We start from the raw sequence: 20,442 nt of genomic DNA, 5'->3' as shown, positions 1-20,442 counted from the left end.
TTGAATCGGGCGAGATTTTTCTGGACCCTGTGTTCATTACTGCCTTATGATTAGCCCATTGTTTTCCATGTAATCATCCACCAAATCTCTCAATATTGATCCCTCACTGATTCATTTGAATGTTATGCATGAAGAATGGTGCTTGTTAACATAACTTAACTGTTAACATAACTTAACATGCTTGGTGGACATAACAGCCCATGGTCAGGGTGGGTGGTGCTTCATCCATGGTCAGGGTGGGTGGTGTTTCATCCATCCTGTGCAGACATGCTTAGTATCTTCAGGCAGTGTTTTCCGTACACTTTGGCTGTATGTGTATGAAAGGTGCTATATAACGTTGCTCCATCATAACGTTCTTTCTGTATTTCTGCAGAAGTGTCTGAGTCAACAATTTGACAAGTGCTAGTTTGAGCTTTAGTCTGATAGCCAAGGTCTGCAGGACAATACTACATTAGTGTGATCTTCAGTATGAATGAATGGTCACAGTGTTGAAAGATAAAGGGTAAATAAAGAGTACTTCCTGTCATGGAAGGTACAGGAGCACCACACTCCCCAAACTGGACCTTTGTCAAAACAGCACAAAGCCCCTGCAGAAACAGCAGACTAACAGCCAGAGAAGCTTGCAGAGGGTCATCATGCATCTGGAGAACCTGAGAAACCCACATGGAACACAGGAGTAGAGCAAAGACTGAGACCATATAACCATTTTATAACCTTTAACCCAACACAGCAGTGCTAGCTTGCCCTGTTGATACATGGCGGTGTAACTGGAAGTCAAGCGACCTACGGAGAACAAGACTGTAGGCATGTTCTATAAAGAAGGCACATGCTTTGAAAAAGGAAGGCAAATCCATCTGGGTCAAGCTAGAACCACCACACAACTGGATGTGTGTGTGTGTGTTTCATCACTTATCATCTACTTCAAAGCCATGATAATGAAATCATAATGCCACCATAACATCCTTAAGGCGGCAGATTCACATGTCCAGACTCCCAATGAGTTGGTCCAGATAACAGACTTGTTAACTAAACATATTATCAGCAAAAACTAAGAAAGGCATAAACATTCACAAAATATTCCATGAGAAACCTTAAAAGAAGTGAAAATAACAAATTCTCCAGTGGACACTGAGAGCCACGTGGATCACTGTTTCAATTTTTCACTGTATCACATTTATAGGCCTGCAATAAAATGGCCTTTTGGGGTCTGTGACAGCCAATGCTATATCTACTTCAGTCAAATCAATTCATTAAGCAATGCAAGAAGATGAATGGAGATATTCAGCCTCCTCAGTCTCAGATGTGAACCAAGTCTGATGTGGGACACAAACACTACCTGGAAAGAGGTCTCAACCTCATCCTTCACCAACACTGTGACAGGCGAACGCAGACACACTTCTCCTGCCATTACAGTCTTACTGCTCCTGGCTCGATAACATTCATATTATGGAAGACGGTGTCCTTTTTATTTGACAGCACATCGTAATTCACTATAGGGTAGGTAAGACAAATGGCAAATGCCAATTACAGGAATGTGTCCATTAAAAATAACCAACCAGCTCATGTTCCTCCTGCAGTCTATGAGGGATCACTGATTTATTACATATTCACAGAGAGGGGAAAGTCAGGCAGTCATTTGCTTTTTCTCATGACGTTATTATGAGATACAGATGATAAATTGAAAGCAGATTAAACACACAACAATATCACATAAGCCTCAGAGAGGGGTTTCTCAAGAGAAGGTGAGAAGGTCACAAGATAATAGTTACATCTAACAGACTAGAGGCACCAGTCATGTGACATCTAACAGACTAGAGGCACCAGTCATGTGACATCTAACAGCCTAGAGGCACCTGTCATGTGACATCTAATAGATTAGAGGCACCAGTCATGTGACATCTAACAGACTAGAGGCACCAGTCATGTGACATCTAACAGACTGGCACCAGTCATGTGACATTTAACTTGAGCAAGATCCTGGTGAGGACTTTTACTTTCTGAACCTGGAATTGACACCTCTGCTAGAGGGATCTTTTGTTCAGATGCATTTTCCAGGCAGCAGTGACAGAAAAAAGCCCTAAAATATTTCCCATGCCATCCCCATATATCTTCAAAGACATTATTCTCTGCAGAGATGCCACCTGTACGTCATCCATGGGTTAAAGCAAGAAATTTTCATTTGACTGAAAAATTTTTCCTGGCAAAAGACAATGCCAGCAATTACTGAAAATGTGGTGTAGTTGGGACACGGCCTCTTTTGCCTAATTCTACACAATAAACACATTTATAAAGTATATTTATCTAAACAGCCTGTGTAAGGAGAGAAGAGAGAATGAACACCTGAGCAATAAATGTACATAAATGTTTATATAATGGAGTTATCTGGGGGTCCTCTTCCAGAAAATTATTTAAAGATCAAGTCAAATTTAGTGAATCCTGGTGAGAGGTATGAAGCTCTCGTTTTTATCAGATTCACCATCGCAAAAACATAAGCCGTAAGATTACATGCTTTAAGTAGGTATGTTACAAAAAATTTAACACCACTGGATAGAGCTTTTAAATACAAACAGAATAACACCATCCATGTTCAGCCTGGTTTAAGCCTTTATACTTGACGCAGCACGAGTGGCGTGAGCAGCGCGAGGGTCCGCACGCCGAAAATGACCTAATCGCGGTGACTCCACCCGTGCGCGAGAGCCTCGCAGTCGTGCACCTCTCGAATTTTGTAACTTCGCGCGCACAGCACTTCAGCGCAGTGAACCAAGTCATGTTTGCCGGGTTCATACACCTTTATAAGGTGGAATTAAAGCACTTGTACGTCACTTTCAAGGTCCATTTCAACGCGTTCTCAACGTTAAATTTAAGTTAAATATTTAAACATATACTCGAAATGATTCGAAATAATTTGCTTTTTATCACATTATTTAATGGTTGTTTATTTTCCCCAATCTTAACGTCTTCACGTTCTCTCCTGTTTCATCCTGGAATTACAAGAGGCTCGTATTTGTTAACGTAATAACTGTTCAGTCAGACAGATATTTGGTGTGAAACGAAGTAGTTGCATTTTCAAGCATTTTAAAGTACTTTAGCCTAAATTCCAGCACTAATGCAACATTACAATTGGTCAGGTAAATGTTCATTCCACTGTTTTGAGGGGTGTTTCTTTATACTACCACATATTGCTTCGGTCTACACTGCAAAAAGAATGTGACGCAGCAAATAGCCTCCGCCGTTCGCGCAGGTGTACAAAGTCGCGCGCTACGATCACGCCAGGCAGGAGGGGGGTAAAAACTTTTCTACGTAACATCCGCAAATCTGAAGGCGGAATGAACCGCAAGTCAATCAAATGACACCGCCGTCATCCATCCAGCGCTGATGAGCGCCAGTGAGAATCATATCTCGGCCACAAAACAGATAGCACGCGCGTGTGTTGTTTATTATGATTTGACGGATTTTTTCCCCAAAAAAATCAAATGACGGAAATCCGTCGTAGTGACGGAGAACTTTAACCCATGACGTCATCACTGCTCTATGCATTAAACAGCAGCACCAGACAATTTCAGACAATTCAGACCTGCCACATTACCTGTATTATAATACAGGGAAGTTAGATGTCACATGACCTGTATTCTAACACAGGGAAGTTAGACGTCACATGACCTGTATTATAATACAGTTAGACGTCACAGTGACTATCTTCACATCCAGCAAGCATTACTGGCCAAGTGCAAACAGCCTTTTCTCCGATTTACACCTGCACCCGTAAAAGGCTGTTACATCTCCCTTTTGTGACTGATAATATATTTATGTAGTGTGCCACAATCTTGCTTGAGACCAGAATGCCTCTTTAGAAGACGAGCAGAATGCCTGTTGAAGGCCTAACAGATATACAATCTGACCAAATATCTGATATTTTAGGACATTCATAGCGAAACCCACAAACAACTGTATCATGTGCATCATGCATCATGAACTGTACAACATTAGCCTCAGACAATGATCTCTGAGTGAAACCATCATCATAATCATCTGTGCATCATTACTTCCCCTACGAGCTAATTTGATGAGATTCCATTAAGCCAATGGAAGTTTTAATACCCATTCCCTTTTTGACTTTAATGAAAACACAAACATAAAACCATACTATGTGTGTGAACCCTAAAAATTCCAAAAAGAGATACAGAGAAAGGAAACCAGACTTTTAAATGTTGCTGCCCTCTAGTGGTACAGCAATATCTTACTGAAATACTTATAATTAGGTTATTCACATAGGGATTGGGTCATTGGTTAACTACTCAGTACTGCATTTAAAAAGACTATAATTAAAAATAAAGTCATAGTAATAAAGCAGACACCAGTAAAATCTTGAAACACCTATTCAGCAGGAAACATTAGATTCCTGGAACAAAATGAAACTAAAAGAACACTTGTTTAATCAATGGTGTAGTGGATTTGTGTATCTGTATTACAAAAGTTGTCCACTTGCTGTCTTTACTCACATAAAATTTCTACTTACTCATCCTGGTCCTGAAGTCCCTTTGCTCTAAATACTTCAGCGATGTCTCTGCTACCAGCACAACCTACATCAAATTATCGTGATTGGTAATAACCAATCATGTCACAGCTGCAAAGCATGGAAATCATTTAAATTGCAGTGGAGAGGTACTGCTGGGTTTCATGTTAGATCATCAGACTAGGCTTAAACTACAAATATACTGCGTATATAAAAATCAAAATGCAGAGAGTGCTTGGTCTTGTTTGCAATCAGATCTGAACATTATGAAATTTGATTCACATTTGTTAACTTGACAGACAGTGGTAACAGATTGGGGTGTAAGAATCACAATTGACAAAATATGGCACATTTACATTTACATTTAGATAATCAACAGACAACACACAGCACACTATATAAAATGATCCAAACTAAAAGTCTGCCCAGTCACGTACCACATCGGACATATCAAAGGAACATATGTGAAGAAAATTACAACTACAGTTCTGCATGTTACAATAAACTGATGGTTGAGTCTGCTGCAGAACTTTTGTCTTATTTTCACTTGAGGAACACTGGGATGAGGAGAGACGAGCCTTTTCAGAGATCCATCCTGGGCCGGCCACCTCTTGCCTAACCAGGTATGATGGAGGACCAACCCAATGCCCTGACAAACCAGTGTGGATGATGGATAAAGGATGATGGATAGGACTAAACAGAAATTAAATTACATAAAGGACTCATGTATAATATTACCAACCATCAAGACGTTTGGGACTGTACAGGAATTACATAAAGAACTCGTTTTTATAAATCTACACCAAGATGGACTTTATCCCTCACATCTTTTCCTTTTTTTTGGCTCGCTCTTTAAATTGTTGTTGTTGTCATGGTGACAGGTGTCGGCCAGAGGATGACGGGTTCCCCCACAGTATCTTGGTTCCTCTCAAGGTTTCTTCCTCATGCTCTTAGGGAGATTTTCCTTGCCACTGTCGCCCTTGGCTTGCTTACTGGGGGCTTGGACTTGGACACTTGTAAAGCTGGTTTGTGACAACAACTGTTGTAAAAAGCACTATATAAATAAATACATTTGATTTCATTAGATTCTCAAGACTGTCTGCATGTTTTAAACATCCGCCACTAAGGTGACCGGCGTGCCATCCCTCGTTTCTGTGATTAGCCACGCCTTTCTCTAGACACGGGTAATTTGGGCAAGATTTCTTACAAGCATTGCAGTAATTTTCTCTCTGATATCATTTTGTGTGCAAGACTGGTGAGGCAGTGTATTCAGCAATCTGTACTGCACATCATGGATCCCAGAGGAACTTGTTCAGTTTGAACTGCAAATGAACTCGTGTTACTGAGGCAGAAAGCTTGGGAGTCACATAACTCTGCTTTAATAGGGAATAGGTGCCTGTTTGGAATACCTTCTTCTTTAACTTAACTGGGAGACTGCTAAGTGATCCTAGACCACAGACAGTGATTCCATGTGTAGTGTGGAAGGAACAGCTACCATGACTGAGAGTACTGCTTTAACATGAAGAAAAAGGTTCTGAAGGTTTGTAAAAAAAAAAAAAGGTTCTGAAGGTTTGTAAGTCACTCTGGATAAGAGCGTTTGCTAAATTCCATAAATGTAAATGTAGAATAACAAACGTGCAAAAAAAAAACATGACCTGTGTGCGAACTACCAAGACAGGAAATGTTATCTATAAAGAGCCATCATGGCTGCAGGCCTTCCCTTTAACCGCGAGCCCAGCTGTTTCCAGTATTCTGTCTTTAACCTGCCAAGTAGTTAGGGGTGCTGATGCCTGGCTGAAAAACTGCGATTTGTGTCGGTCCATTACGAATGAGGTAGCCTAACTCCCATCACACAGCGTCACTCATACATCAAAACTATTTCAGCGCCAACAGCGCCCCCTTGTGACGAATTGTGTTAAGCGAATGAGCTACTAGTCAGAGGTATGAGAAGCTTCGCAGTTAATCAAATCTCAGGATAATCGAGATAATCAGGCATCTAAATGCAGTTAGTGATTCCTGTCTAGGTTTGCAGCCAAGACGTTTTGCTTCTGGTTCCATACTCATACAATAAAGTTACTTATACCAATTGTTTAAATAAAAATATTAAGCTAGTTAGGTGTAATTAACGCAAGCTTTCTGAGATTCTGCGTAACTGATGTCAGCCAGCTAGTGAGCTACTACGATTAGCCGAATATTTAGCAATACAACTCGTTAGTTCTATTTTTGGCAGTTGATCTTCGCCAGCATTTCATTGAAGTAATTTTCGTCTTGCACATCTAAATAAGAAATCTTAGATCAAGACAAAACGTAGATAGCTATGTGACGTATCATGTAGTAATGGCTGTGGCCATTATACGTTCTTAAAAAAAAAAAACAACTTTCCAAAAATTACATATGGGCATTCCGAAAAGTTCTCTCCATTTACCGGTCATTTACTTGTTTGCTTGCCAAACTACTCCAGAAACATTCAACGCCCCCTTTAACGTGTATAAGAACTTCATATTACGTACAGTATTTCAAAATAAAAGTAGAGATTAGACAGGTCTCTACTTTTCTTTTAAGAGAAAAAGTTCAAATCGCCACGTCTAAGACTATTAGATGTACACGACAACATTGACAATGTTAGACTGCAGATATGTTACATGACACACAAAAAAGCAGACAAATTCAAATATACATTTAATTGAATGTGAAAACTGGATTACAATATCAAGTACAGGATTTCAAAACTGCCACAAATATCCTAAGGCATTAAAAAGATAATTGGTGGTTCACAATGGTTCTCCAACAACAAAGTTTAAACATTTTCACAAATGTACAGATGAATTAGCCCACACAGGGAAGCTATGATTGTTGGTTCAGTTTCCATTTTTTTTATGAGATTAACACAAGGAAACATTTATCCTTTGTCATGAGACAAAGAAAACTCTTGTTTAAAACAAATTTCTGTACTGAAATGACATTTCCATGGTACCAAAATTCTTAATCTATATAAACCATAGGATGAACATTTTCCCCATACATTTCAAGCTGTAAATGGCAGGCATACAACAAATACTTTAAATATATCAGCATAGAAATCTACTTTGGACTGCTGCTCTAATCCAGTTAAAACCTTCATTATATCCAACATATTACAATAGTGTTATCACATCACATATCTGGTCATGACTAAAGAAGTTACATCAATTACTTCAATTGCAATGATTAAATGGTAAAATAGCTAAATTTTGCCACCTTGAAATAATCCAAATGGCAAATCACTACATGCTTTCACATCCTGCTCACCTTTTCTTTTGTGACGTTTCTAACTGATGAATTGTATCCTGATGATGATTGCGAACATGACCCCTGACATGATTGAACTGGGTGAAACATTTGCCACAAAGTGAACAGCTGTATGGCTTCTCCCCTGTGTGGATTCTCTCATGTTCCTTCAGATGGCCTTTTTGATGGAAGCCTTTGCCGCAAAAGTTACAGCGGAATCGTCTTAATTTTTGGTGCACGATCATATGGTTCTTCAGGGTCACACGATTTTTAAAATACCTGCCACAGGTGTGGCAATAGAAAGGACTCAGAGCACCCTCATGACTATCCAAATGAGACATTAGCATTGAGAACTCTGTAAATGATTCCTTACAATGGGGACAAGAGTGAAGACTTTCTTTTACACCTTTGTCACAATCATCGCTCGCACTTTCAGTACTCACTGAATTTGAGTTTTTGTCAGGGATGAGTTGTGCATCACAAGGCACCAAGTTGATGGTGAGATAAGAGTTCATCTGCAGGTCTTCACTCTGCTTTGTCTTTGTAGAGAAACGCTGTGGTTGCTTTTCAGCGCTGGTTTTCTTAAGGTGCGGGGCAACGTCTGCTGGTGCCTCAGTCAGCTGCTGTGGTTCAGGTTCAGGCTGAAGCGTGCTAAGCTCCAGTTTCACTCGTATTAATGAATCATCGAGTGCTTCATAGCAGCAGCTCTGTTGATCAACAGGTGATCCCTCCGAAAAGCTGATCTGAGGATCTAAAAAAAATTATAATATTTCTTTAAAGAACCAACATGTGATTTTGCAGTGCTTTTTAACCACTAATTATAGTTTTCTACGTCGCCAGTGTAGACTCGCGTGTCACAAATTGGAGTGTGTGACTCAAATGCTTATCATGAACGAGCTGAACCCCAGTGATATCCATCTGAAGTGTAAGTATTCAGGGTTACTTAAGATGAAGCAACCCATAACTACTACTTATCCAACAAGTCAACAGCAGTGGATTACTTAAGGTGTTGCTGGTAGTTGCACAGAAGTACTGTAGGTATAAGCAGTGCTTAATTTGTAAATCAAACGATGCCGGAACGCAAACAGCGGCATGAGACAAGGGGTCACTGAGGCCAACAACGTCACCGGCGGATCGCACACAAAACGCAACGCTTAGGCGCACAAATGTCAAAATAACAAGCCAATTCGTATATATAAATTACTTTTAAATGATTTAAGTGTGTTTTATAAGTGTTTTAAGTGCATAAGTGCATTTTCAAGTACTTTAGCCTAAATTCCAGCACTTTTCAAATCTGTAACACAAAGAAACATTAAAATTGGTATTTCTTTATACTACAGGGTTGCCAACTTCTGACGTTCGCTTGGAGTGAGATTTTAACATGGAGGAGGGGGGTGGCGAACGTAAAATGGACACAAATTAAGTGTTATATCGCGATCTATCGATTGCCGGTGGTTGGCGCAAGAGCGAACTAGTAACTCATTGAATCATATATGTGGATCAGAGGTAAATAAACTGGATTTTTTTTTTCGGCGTGAGATATCGCAAGTGTGGCGTGTGAGAGTGTGAAAACGGTCAAATGCGTGTGTCTCACGCTCAATGCGTGAGAGTTGGCAACCCTGATACTACCACATATCGTTACGAAGAACACTGCATAGAATGTGACACGGCAAGTATAAACGCCTCCGCCGTTCGCGCAGGTTCGTGCGAGGTGGGCAGAGTCGCGCGCTATGTCACTCGCGAAAGTATAACTAGCTTTATAGGGAAGACGCCTAAAGGCATCGCTAAAAAGGAGAGCTCTTATGTGATTTAGGAAGCCTGAATGTGGATCTTGTGTTTAAAAAAATGTCTTTTATAGAATCATTTGTTCAATTAATTGGTTCAACGCAGATTTCTTCATAACTTATAATTAGTAGGCTTGAAAGTTACCGGATCGAGGCAGACGGTTCCCAGAACGCACCCTTCAAAATGAAAGAGTTCCCGGATCCTCAAATAAATTAAGCCCTGGGTATAAGCCATCATGTCGCCAAACATTTCGCCAGTGGGTTTGTGTGTGTGTGTGTTGAATGCAATGTATGTCACTGTTGTATTTATTTCTGTGGTTAACTTGACACTACTTTGTCAAGCGGAAGGTTATACTAAAAAGGTTATAATAAAGGCGGAGCCCCTCCCCCTCTGCGTTCGGTACACTGTTGGCTCAGTGTGTGTGTGTGAGCGAGCTGCAGTGGGGTAGTGTGGCTACCAGTTCAACAGATAACTGTCTCTCGTCTCTTATGTATCTAAACGAGGTAGTACTCCTAAAAGGATGTCTACACAGCCTGGGGGTAGTCGGGGAGAGTCCGACAGAGCAAATGGTGAGAGGTCCGCTGCTGTGGAATCAACAGTGTGTGTGTTCAGTAACTTCTCAAACACTCCATGCTGCAGTTTTAACAAACATTCTCAATGAGCTGGTAATGCTAGGGTAGGTTAGCTAACAAACAGGCTAGGATATCTGGCTCGCTACCAAATTACACGCGAGAATGGAGCCAATATTGCAAGACAAGGATTTCTTTTGTCAGAGTTCACAAAAAATGCCACACTAATTAACACCACCATCTAAATATCTAAAAAATAAAATGCACCGAGCAGACTACATCTTAGCTATCTGATAAACATTACCTGCTCCCGAATTTTCTTTGTTGACGCCAGCTTCTGCCAACATGTTCATCAGGTTACGATTCTCTTCTTTGGTGCGTTTTATCTCATCCTGTTGTTCCAAAACGATTGCTTCAACAAACTGCAGAATTTCTCCTGCTATACTGCTGAAACGATCCATAAGGAATGAATTTAATGCGTCAATCTTAGCCATACTGAGCGCTGAGCTCCTTCTTTGTAGCACGCCGCGAAAGTTGATTTTTCTTCTTCTTGGGTTTTTTTCTCTTTTTTTCCTCCTTTTTTATGGAGGTTGGAAGGAAATACATTTATTGCATTACCGCCACCTACTGGTAAGCATTGCTCGCCGGAATTTCTAGACTTAGCCCTCTGCATGCATTATAAAATCTTTGCTTAAAAAATATTTGGTCACTTATTATGCACCACTATAACCTATTACAAAATATTTGGTGGGGTACTTTGGGGTAGGTTGCTTGGAGGCAACAATGTGCGACAATGGTAATAATTAGAAAATTTAAATTTTTTACAAAATTTTTTTTATGAAAACATCATGTTTGATTTAATTATTAAAAGTGACAAAGCATGAAACATATAATAAGAAATATGAAACCAAAAAAACATTTACATTAACCCCATAACCAGGTAATTTATTTTATTTTTAATGTAGGTACGTTACCTAAAAGAACACTGCAACAAATGAACGATATAAAAACATTACAAACATTTTGCAATTCAATTCATATAGTATATCCCCTAAACTTTTGAATACTGAAAAACACTTTTAATTCTGCAGTTGATTTAAAACCGCTTATGAACAACATGAAGTGTTGTTCATCAGCTGGTGTGAAGGAAATTTTGACTGTAGAACCTTACTGTGTATGAAAGGGGAAAAAAAGATTTTTTTGTTATAGCTGTGAAACACAGAAACACTCCACACTTGGTGCATTGAACCTTATTGATGCTCTTGCATTCAGGGAACTTGTATGTGCCTCTGGGGCTGTTGGTATGGCCGCAGCCGGACCTCTTCTCAAATTCTCATCAATGCCAGCCTCTACACTCAGTGAAGGCCTTCCCGTCTTGCTGTAGACATTTTGATGTTTGCAGAGAAAGTTTGCCACCTGTTTTGATATCCATTAAGCTTAGATGCTCCTTATTTGGGAGCCCAGAGCCAGTGCAGTCTCTTCAGTAGAGAATGTAATCAGAACTTACCTCACATTATGAACATATCTTTTTCATTGACAAAAACCTTCAAATTGATGCTTTTTATGACCTATTTTCTAACACAAAAAATATGGCCGCCACACAAGCCTCAAGTCCAGGAAATGTGTTTGAAAAAACCCCATAAAAGTCAGGTGACCAAATATAAGTGAATGACTGGTTGCAATTAAGCCCTCCCTTTTCATAAAGACATTTTTGATTCTTTTGTGCATGTGATATTAAGAGGAAAATGGTTTGTTACCCTGAAGCAACACCATGCAGTAGAGGGTTAGGGGCCCCACTTAGGCCTACAGTTACCTTCACAATACGTAAACTAATTACACATCAAAACTATGATAATAAAGACAAAGGATATACTATAAAACAGAGTAATATAAAATGTTATTAGTTATGCAATTATCTTGTGCAATGTTATTGGCCAGCCAAAATAATCAAAACATGAAACAAAGCAGGCCTGCAGATTTTTTTCCCATTTTATAATAAACAGGCAGTTCACAGCCGTGACCATGAACTGGGCAGACGACAGAGCATGACTAAAAACAATGACATTTCAGACAGTAAAATATATTTTTAAAAGGAGTACATAATTAGTAGGTCCGACTGAACATTTCCAGAATCCCAAATACAGACTAAATTGGCATTAAAAAATATTGTGTTTTCCTCGTCTGACGGATTTGCTTATAACCGTAGCTGGCTGCTCTCTGTGATGATTTCGAATGTGCACCTTGACCTGATTTGTCCAAATGAAACTCATTCCACATGCAGAGCAGCTATAACGCTTATCTCCAGTATGGGTCCTCTCGTGGTCCTTCAAATGATTCTTCAGCTTGAATGTTTTTCCACAAGAGCCACAGTGAAAGGGTCTCTCTGCAGTATGGGTTTTAAGGTGAACTTTGAGTACACGGGCATAGCCGTAACACTTTCCACACACATCACAGCAGTACTGCTTGTCTTCGTGGTGTAGAGCCACATGTTTATTTGTTGAGGAAGCACGTCTGAAGGCCTCATTACAGCCGAACGCCTTGGATAAATGACTTTGTGAATGTGCTGGCGCATCAGAAAATTGGTCATATGTTTGTTTTCTGTTCATAGTATTAAAATGGTTTCTTTCCAAACTTTGGAGCACAGTTGCAGATAGGCTCGTGTTATTGTGATACCCGGCTTCAGAGTCACATGATGCTGACTGAGGTGAGAGAAAGGAATTTGCGTGTACATCATCACTGATTTTTCCATGTGCATCCAGAGCAGTGAATGCACCTGAATCAGCTGGATCCTGATCATGTATTCCTAAGCTCGACTGCTGTTGGGACACCTTTCTGTCTTCTATGGTTGCAAGTTCCAGCTTCACTTGCAGTAGTGAGGGTTTTGAATCCTGTGGCCCCTGGCAGGGGATTTGCTGTTCAAGAACTCCATCTGCATGGCTAGTCTGTGTGTCTAAAGAGGTGGACAAAATAATAGCAACACAAAATGAAAAAGGAAATCACATTCTAAAGTAACCAAATTGAAAAATAAAGGTTAAATTTCATTTTAAAAATATCAAATGTTTTTTCAAAAGAAAGACAAAATAAAAAAAAATGTAAAATAAAAACAAACTCTTTAAAGCTACATGACATATACAAGGAGTGGCACACTGTCCATAATAAATAGAAAAAGAACACATGCAAACATTTATACAAATATGTTTAATCTATTACAATTACTGATACAAATATTTAATAAGTAATTACTTTAAAAAATATGAAAAAAAATTACTTGGCATTCCAGATTGACTCATTTTTAACAATTGACAACCCACTTTTCATTTCCACATTCCTTACATTTTTAAGCCTGTGTGTACTCTTCAGATCAGTGTGAGGTGTTTACAATCCAGCTACTGAGATGATTATTGTAAAAGACTATTTACTGATCCACTGTTTGTTGCTTTTAGAAAAGTGGCTGTCACTATAATGCAATAAACATGCCCTCTCTTTCTCTAACCACTAATGCAGAACCACTGAACAATGACACAAATGGGAATATACCAGGGCTAATCAACACACCTGAAAGGAGCTTATTGAAAATTTGGAGAGAAGTGCCCTCTTTTCATGAGTGCCCTTATTTTAGCTTTTTCACTTATATGTCCTTCTAATAATTGCAGCTGATCATGATGATAATTGCGAATGTGTGACTTGAGGGGAGTTGACTGAACAAAACCTTTACCACACACTGGACAAGTGTATGGCCTTTCACCTGTGTGGATCCTCTCATGTTCATTACAGTGACCTTTCTGACTGAAGCCTTTTCCACAGAACTTACAGCAATATGGCCTTTCACCTGTGTGTGTTCTAAGATGGACAGTAAGTGATTTCGGGTATCTGAATGACTTCCCGCACAACTTGCATCGATACAACCTACCTTGTTTGTGTAAAACCTTTTTATGTTTTGTTAAGCATTTGCAATCTCTGAAAGGCTTACCACAAACCCTGCAATCAAAGAGTGTGTCTGTGTGACTCTGCAGGTGTGTTGTTAGACATGTCAAGTCATCAAATGTTTCCTCACAATGAGGACAAAGACAAGGGCCATGCTGAAGACCAACATTTCCCATAGGATCTCCACTTGGGCCAAGACGCTGCAATGCAGCTGGGGTATCAGGGGGGATGATCTGGGAGTCACAACATTCTAATTTGACTGTGATTGTTTTGTTCGTATGCAAACCATCCTCCTCCTTTTCCTCAACAGCTGGTTTAACTGAGAAACACTTTAAGGCCTCACCATGGGCATTCTCTGCGTAGGGAGACATGCTTGTGGGTGTTTCATTCGGGTGCGGGTCGGCTTCTTGCTTCACAGTGGCAAGTTCCAGTTTCAGCTGTATTAGTGAGGGATCTGAACCCAGTGGACCTTGATTGATGTTTTGTTGCTCAGAAATAGCTCTACTGGCATTGCTTTCTTGTACATCTTAAGGTAAACAAAGAACACAAGTAAAAGTCAATGACTGATACACTTAATAGAAAAGAAACAGAAAAAAAGATTAGTTTAAATGCGTGGTCATAAAATGCCTGTATCTGCAAACATCAGTGATGGTCTATCTGCAAGATGCAACATATCTTCAGGGATTTGGACTCTAAGCAATGACACTGAAAATGGCCATGAACACTGCACATCTGTCAAGTTGCAGGGTCACTGAAGACATTCACTGTCATTTATGTTTCCCAACATCTCTAGTTCTACTAAGAATTTTCCTACGATTAGCCAATTAGCTGGTGTATCCAACTCTAAATCCATAGCTAGTTACCTTAGCTAGCTAGCCAAGAATAAGCTAGCTAGAATAATTTATATAAAACATTTTCGGAAAGCCAGTCGTTTAATACGTTTTACTTAGCTATGTAACTTAGACGATAACGTGTTAGCTAGGTGGCCAACTACCTGGTATTTGCCTCTCCTTGCTAAAATTAGCATTAATTTCACTCAGTATACTCATCAGGCGACGGTTTTCTTGTTTAGTTCGCTCAGTCTCTTCCTGGTATTCAGAAACAGTGTCTTTCACTGCTTCGAATATCTCTCCGGCTACCGCCATTAATCGGTTAATAAAAAAAGAATTCAAGTACTCCATTTTAGACATTTTGTATGAAACGCAACAGATCTTTAGCTTTCCTGCTAGCGTTCCCTGTATGGCCGATGTCAGGAACCTCGGTTCCTTGAAGCATTCTTCTTCAGCGTAACCACGACATGACAGTGGACTCTAAGATATGTACCGCCACCTACTTGAAAAGTACACGGTTATAAAATTCTCCACTTTGGTTTAAAACTAGTTTTGGTAGCATTTGTTTTAGGATATATTGCAATAAAGCGTGCAGAAATCCGTCGAAACCTTAAAAAGTTTTGTACCGTGTACGAATGCACATTTGTGTACGTGTTTAGAGCTTGTTGTGCATAGGGAATTAAAGTTGGTACTTTGGTTAAAATAATGAAATATTGTATCGATAAACGTTTTGATAGTTTCACATGATAAAAAATATTCCACATCATTTTTAGGTCATTTTGACGCATTGTATTGATAAAAGGTTTTTTTTCTTCAGAACCCCTCCACTCAATCTCTTTTTGTTGCCTACGGGCAACGATGTGCAATAATGGTACAAAATTGAAGAGAACAATTATTTTAATCCACATATCATAGAACAGTGCTCAGAGAGCAGCATAAAACCACAAAAACTGTAGAGTTTATTGCCATATCATGTACTTTGTGTAATGAAACTTCACTCCGTGTGAAACTTTAGAAAGCAGTTCTTCTCTGCTGTGAAACAGAGATGTACGTTATACTTTTTGCACATCACTTTGGGTGTTCCTGTGCACCCAGGGACCCTGCACCTTCACACATTATTTGCCAGTGTGAGGTATTGTCCAAGCGGACATCCTGGTTAGGGATGTGAGCTGTGGGTTCCTGTCTTCTCCTCTTCTCCTCATATTGTTGGGAAATCCCACCACTGGTTCACCCTCTCTTCCTGGCAACTTTTTAAATTATGACTCGAAGGCATACAGACGCATGTGTTCACTTCTTACCATTGCATTGTCAGCACAATCCCGTCTGTAGATGAGCCAACATGTGGCCACTACCAGATCTATCAAATTGAAGACAAGGTTGTACCATTTCTTTGACCGGATGTTGGTGTGATATATAGCAATCAATGAACCAATAAGTCAACACTTCCCATGTGTTGATTGTATGTGGTTTGTATACTGCTGCAGGGCATGAGACCTTGATTGAGAGGCTTTTGGCCTCTATCCCATCTCTCCACACTGGAACAGGGTGTGCACCTATAGGTACTGAGGATGGTGACAAACCTGTTGTCATACCATTTGACTGCATGCAGCCGGAAATCTCCAACACAGGCTGTTTTTTCCTAGAAGGACCCACAATATAAAAATTAATCAATACATCAATACATATTCAGAGCTAGTGCACAAAATATGTAAAATGTGATAACATTTTAGGGTTAGCAAATACATCCCTGAAAAATACCAGCAAATACATCCCTGAAAATACCTTGTCTTGCATAACGTTGCCATGAGGCAACGAAAAGATAAACCTAATTTCTGTACATGCTAAATTAAAAAAAGCTGACAAAGTGCTTGTTTACACCTTTATACACATGAACATGTTGTATTTATAGTTCATTTAATTTTAAATATGATTACTAAAGCAAATAATCTTCTTTTCACACCATGTGCTCCATGTGTCAGAAAAGGAAGCCTTCAAATGATACTTCATAGTGACTCCCACACCTTACTGGACTGATCTTTAATATTATTTTGATCATTCTGATTGGTTGAAATCATTTAAACAAACAAATAGGCTTAAGAAAACATGCTGTTCCCTGAGGGCAACACTGTACTGTAGAGGGTTAACTTATTTAAAAGTATATCCTTCAAAAACGTAACCATAAACGATTAGGACCAAGTCAGTGACAGTTTCTTTCTTAGACTTCGGTGACGGTATGAACACCTCAGCAGGATCAGGATCAAGCTTGAATCGGAAGAGATAGGCCTACTCCAGAGATGAAAAGGTAAACTGTTATTAGTTATAATAGTTATAACTATTATATTATTATTATTATTATTATTATTATTATTATTATTATATTATTATTAGTTAAAAACTAATAATATTAGTTTTTTATATAGTTATAAATAACTATAACTTTTTATAGGTCAGAAATGATTGCAGCTTCTCAAAACGTAAGTTAAATAGCCTACACATTTTCTCGATGCCTTAATCTCCAGATATTTTAAATAGTATCATGATATCACCGTAACTGAGATGTACCTCTATTGAAATATATATCTTAGCGCAGTTATATAATAACGTCATGTTTGTTTTTTTTTCATTTATAGTAATGTATGGCTGCTAAATCTCTGTTACTTATCTAACTATAGATAAGCATTGATCAGCTCGACAAACCAATCGTTTTTGCTAGGATTCCTGTAACTAACGAATTAATTCAGCAGAACATCGACGTCTAACGTTTGAACCACTAGATGTCACTATCCTAAGATTATGCTCTGTCTGTTTGAACTGGGGAAAATAACTCACACGGTTCGCGCAACCAGCAATAAGTAACGAACCCGGTTTAGTGTCCAGTAAGTAGTATGATGAGAAATTATTCTCAACACTCTTTACAAATGTGTAAATGAAAATACATAAATTACACATCACAAATACATTTCACTGTTCACAAATAAATACATTTCAGTTTGTGTCTCACAACCTGAAATTTGTACAAATTTGTTCACTAACTCAAACACTAATTTCTAGTTTATATACATTTATATATAATCATAATTTGTATGTGAAACGAAATGCATTTCATTTACATTTACTTGCATATTTTGCAAGTAAAATTATATATATATATAATTTGTTCATAAAATGGTGCGTTTGCATTTGTGGATTGGTTTTTTTTTATTTTTTGGTAATTTCCTCTTGTGTATTTTGGGTTTTGAGACTTTCCTTTTGCATTTCTGCACCTGATCCACACACAAATGCTCCATTCATAAAGGTGTGTAGACCCACCATGTAGAAGCGAGTAATTGGTTGTCACCATAATGGACCATCATGCAAAGTTGACAGATTCATCATCAGTAGTTAACTAGCGTTACATTTGAAATTGCTAAGTGTTTGGTAAAGGAAGAAAATAGCTACATTAGCAGTATAGTGGAATCGTTTTTGTTAATTAGCAAAAGTGAGTTTGCTAGTTTAGCTAATTAGATGGTTAGCTAGTTAAACACAATAGATTTCTGATTGTAGATCAGTGGGTTTCCACAATGTAGAGGTTCTCTATTTATGTAGGAAACTACAAGTCCTACCCAAACCTACCCAAAGTGCTGGTGTACTTACTGACGCAATAATACACGAGAGGGAGTGCTATAACGGGTAATATCGGCACTGCTGTGCTGCGGTCGTAGGCACGAGGCCGCAGGCCGAGTGCCGTAGATCAGCACAGCAGTGCCGATATTACCCGTTATAGCACGAACCTCGAGTGTATTATTGCGATTATACCACAGTTCCATTATCGCTGTTTATTGAAAGATTTTGAGTAAAAGAGGATGAGAAAATACGACCTGTTTGGTAAAATACTCCGCCAGTTAAAATAGTTCCATTCAATGGCTCGCTGCTAAACTTACACAACACTGGAATAGCCTTACCCAATAAATATTATAGAGGTAAATATACACAAAAACAACTATTGATAAAGTTGAATTTATTAAAAATAAAGTACAACAATTATTGTCCATCCACGGCTGATCGGATGTTCGTTCAGGTATCTGTTCAGTCCAGCTCTTAAACCAACGAAGCTGCTGATGCTATATAACTCTCCCTTCACGTTTCTGACGGATCCATAAAAACGGCGTAAAAGCTGATTCATTTCATTTTTGTTGATAATACTAAAATCGACTGCAATGTCATTGCTTTTTAACCAGGATGTAAATATATTAAGAGCCCAGGACGTTTGTTTTACGGTATTAACTTCGTTTCTCTGAATTTCCAGCTCATCCAAATCATTGTTTGTAAGCGTGACAAACCTTGGCTCATTGGAGGAATCAGGCTGGTCATTTATAGCTTCATCCTCCAGTTTCAGATCGAAACAAATGCTTTCGAAGCCAATAGATTTAACGAACTCCCTGTAATTCATTTTGATAATGTTGCTGCTTGTTTGTAGTTGCGCTGTTTGGCTTGTAAACGCTGCTTCGTTGCTAGGTTACCTGTTTGTGGCGGAGTAATACATGGAGAGCTTCGGTTACAGTGCTATAACATGTAATATCGGCACTCCTAGATCGCCTCTCAGCCAATCACATTGTAGGGTCGGAACTAACTGTGGTATAATTTTATTTTTATACGCAAGAATACGCAGGAATTCTGATTTGTCCCTAAATTATCTGTCCAACTGAGAACAAATAGTGACACTGTCTGCTGACAATACAGCATGGCCAGCTAAAACTGGTTGAGCTGATTGAACAAAACTTGGTTGACCAGCATGGTGTATGTTTGATGGTTTATTGGTTTCATGATAACTATCATGATTAATGTCACGTATGGCCTCGCCCCCTCCCTTGGCTGTCACTCCGGGTTCCCTTGTGTCTGTGTTTCCGTGCCTGTTTATCCCGCCCCGCTCGTTTGTCTTCGTGATTCCTTGTTTATTACCACGCCCCTTGTTATTACCGTCACCTGCCCCCTCGTTTAATGTCATTGTATTTAAGTACCGTCATTCCCCAGTCTGGTATCCGTGGTTTTGTCTATTCAGTTGTTCATGCTATTTGTCTATGCCTTGTGCTATGCGCTTTGTCTCTGTGTCCTGCCCGTTATCCTGTCTCGTGAGTACTCCCCGTTTGCTGCCCTGTTGTCTGTTTGTTTCAGTTACTCTACGTTTTACCCGTGTTTTGTTTTTCTAAGTCTCTAGTCATGTCGCTCAGTGTTTCGTGTTCGGACTCCCTTTCGGCTTTGACCAGTGCATTCCTGTTTGACCCTGATTTTGGTATTCCCTTCATTAAATCTCGCTCATCTCAGCATTTGTGTCCGTCTCCTCGCTCCGTGGCGCGAGCCACGTTACAACTACCCAGACTATCTATTCTGCAGAGGTATATAGGTGCTTTAAAGATGCATAAAGCCATCAATTACTGACTGAAAGTCACAGTTCTGAATACATAATGCATATGTTGAGAGGCTTTGTGAGCCTGATAATTCACAGTTGAGTCAAGGCTGAATGCTGGACTGCCATTGGATATAGTCTGTGCAGGAGAACTGGTTTTATTTATTAACT

At 39.2% G+C, this 20,442-nt stretch overlaps 1 protein-coding gene and 1 long non-coding RNA gene across 3 annotated transcripts in view; one reads left to right on the top strand and one right to left on the bottom strand.

The window, feature by feature from the left end:
• LOC143497424 (uncharacterized) overlaps nt 1–5,557 on the top strand; it is a 40,007-nt gene extending 34,450 nt beyond the window's left edge. Inside the window, exons 5-6 of one of the 2 annotated variants that reach the window (XR_013125882.1) lie at nt 5,066–5,136; nt 5,395–5,557. This is a non-coding gene — a long non-coding RNA (uncharacterized LOC143497424). Of the gene's footprint in view, nt 1–5,065 lie in introns of both variants that reach the window. The other variant, XR_013125881.1, reaches the window with a different exon arrangement.
• Nucleotides 5,558–11,105: 5,548 nt separating this feature from the next.
• On the bottom strand, nt 11,106–15,485 carry LOC143495888 (uncharacterized). The gene is made up of 3 exons (XM_076992563.1): nt 15,053–15,485; nt 14,402–14,584; nt 11,106–13,084 (listed from the first exon to the last, which is right to left on the bottom strand). The coding sequence occupies exons 1-3, from the start codon at nt 15,246–15,248 to the stop codon at nt 12,291–12,293; spliced, it is 1,173 nt and encodes a 390-aa protein (XP_076848678.1). The 5' UTR covers nt 15,249–15,485; the 3' UTR covers nt 11,106–12,290.
• Between the last annotated feature and the right edge of the window lie 4,957 nt (nt 15,486–20,442).

This window comes from Brachyhypopomus gauderio, chromosome 1 (genome assembly GCF_052324685.1).
Source record: "Brachyhypopomus gauderio isolate BG-103 chromosome 1, BGAUD_0.2, whole genome shotgun sequence".
Lineage (NCBI taxonomy): Eukaryota > Metazoa > Chordata > Actinopteri > Gymnotiformes > Hypopomidae > Brachyhypopomus > Brachyhypopomus gauderio.
This window is presented reverse-complemented; position numbering and strand designations above follow the sequence as displayed.

Coding starts and splice junctions, on each gene's coding strand:
- LOC143495888 (XM_076992563.1), bottom strand. CDS start 15,248: ATGTCTAAAATGGAGTACTTGAATTCTTTTTTTATTAACCGATTAATG. Junction 14,585..15,052: donor CAAGGAGAGGCAAATACCAG/GTAGTTGGCCAC, acceptor GTTTACCTTAAG/ATGTACAAGAAAGCAATGCC. Junction 13,085..14,401: donor CTACGCAGAGAATGCCCATG/GTGAGGCCTTAA, acceptor CCACCTCTTTAG/ACACACAGACTAGCCATGCA.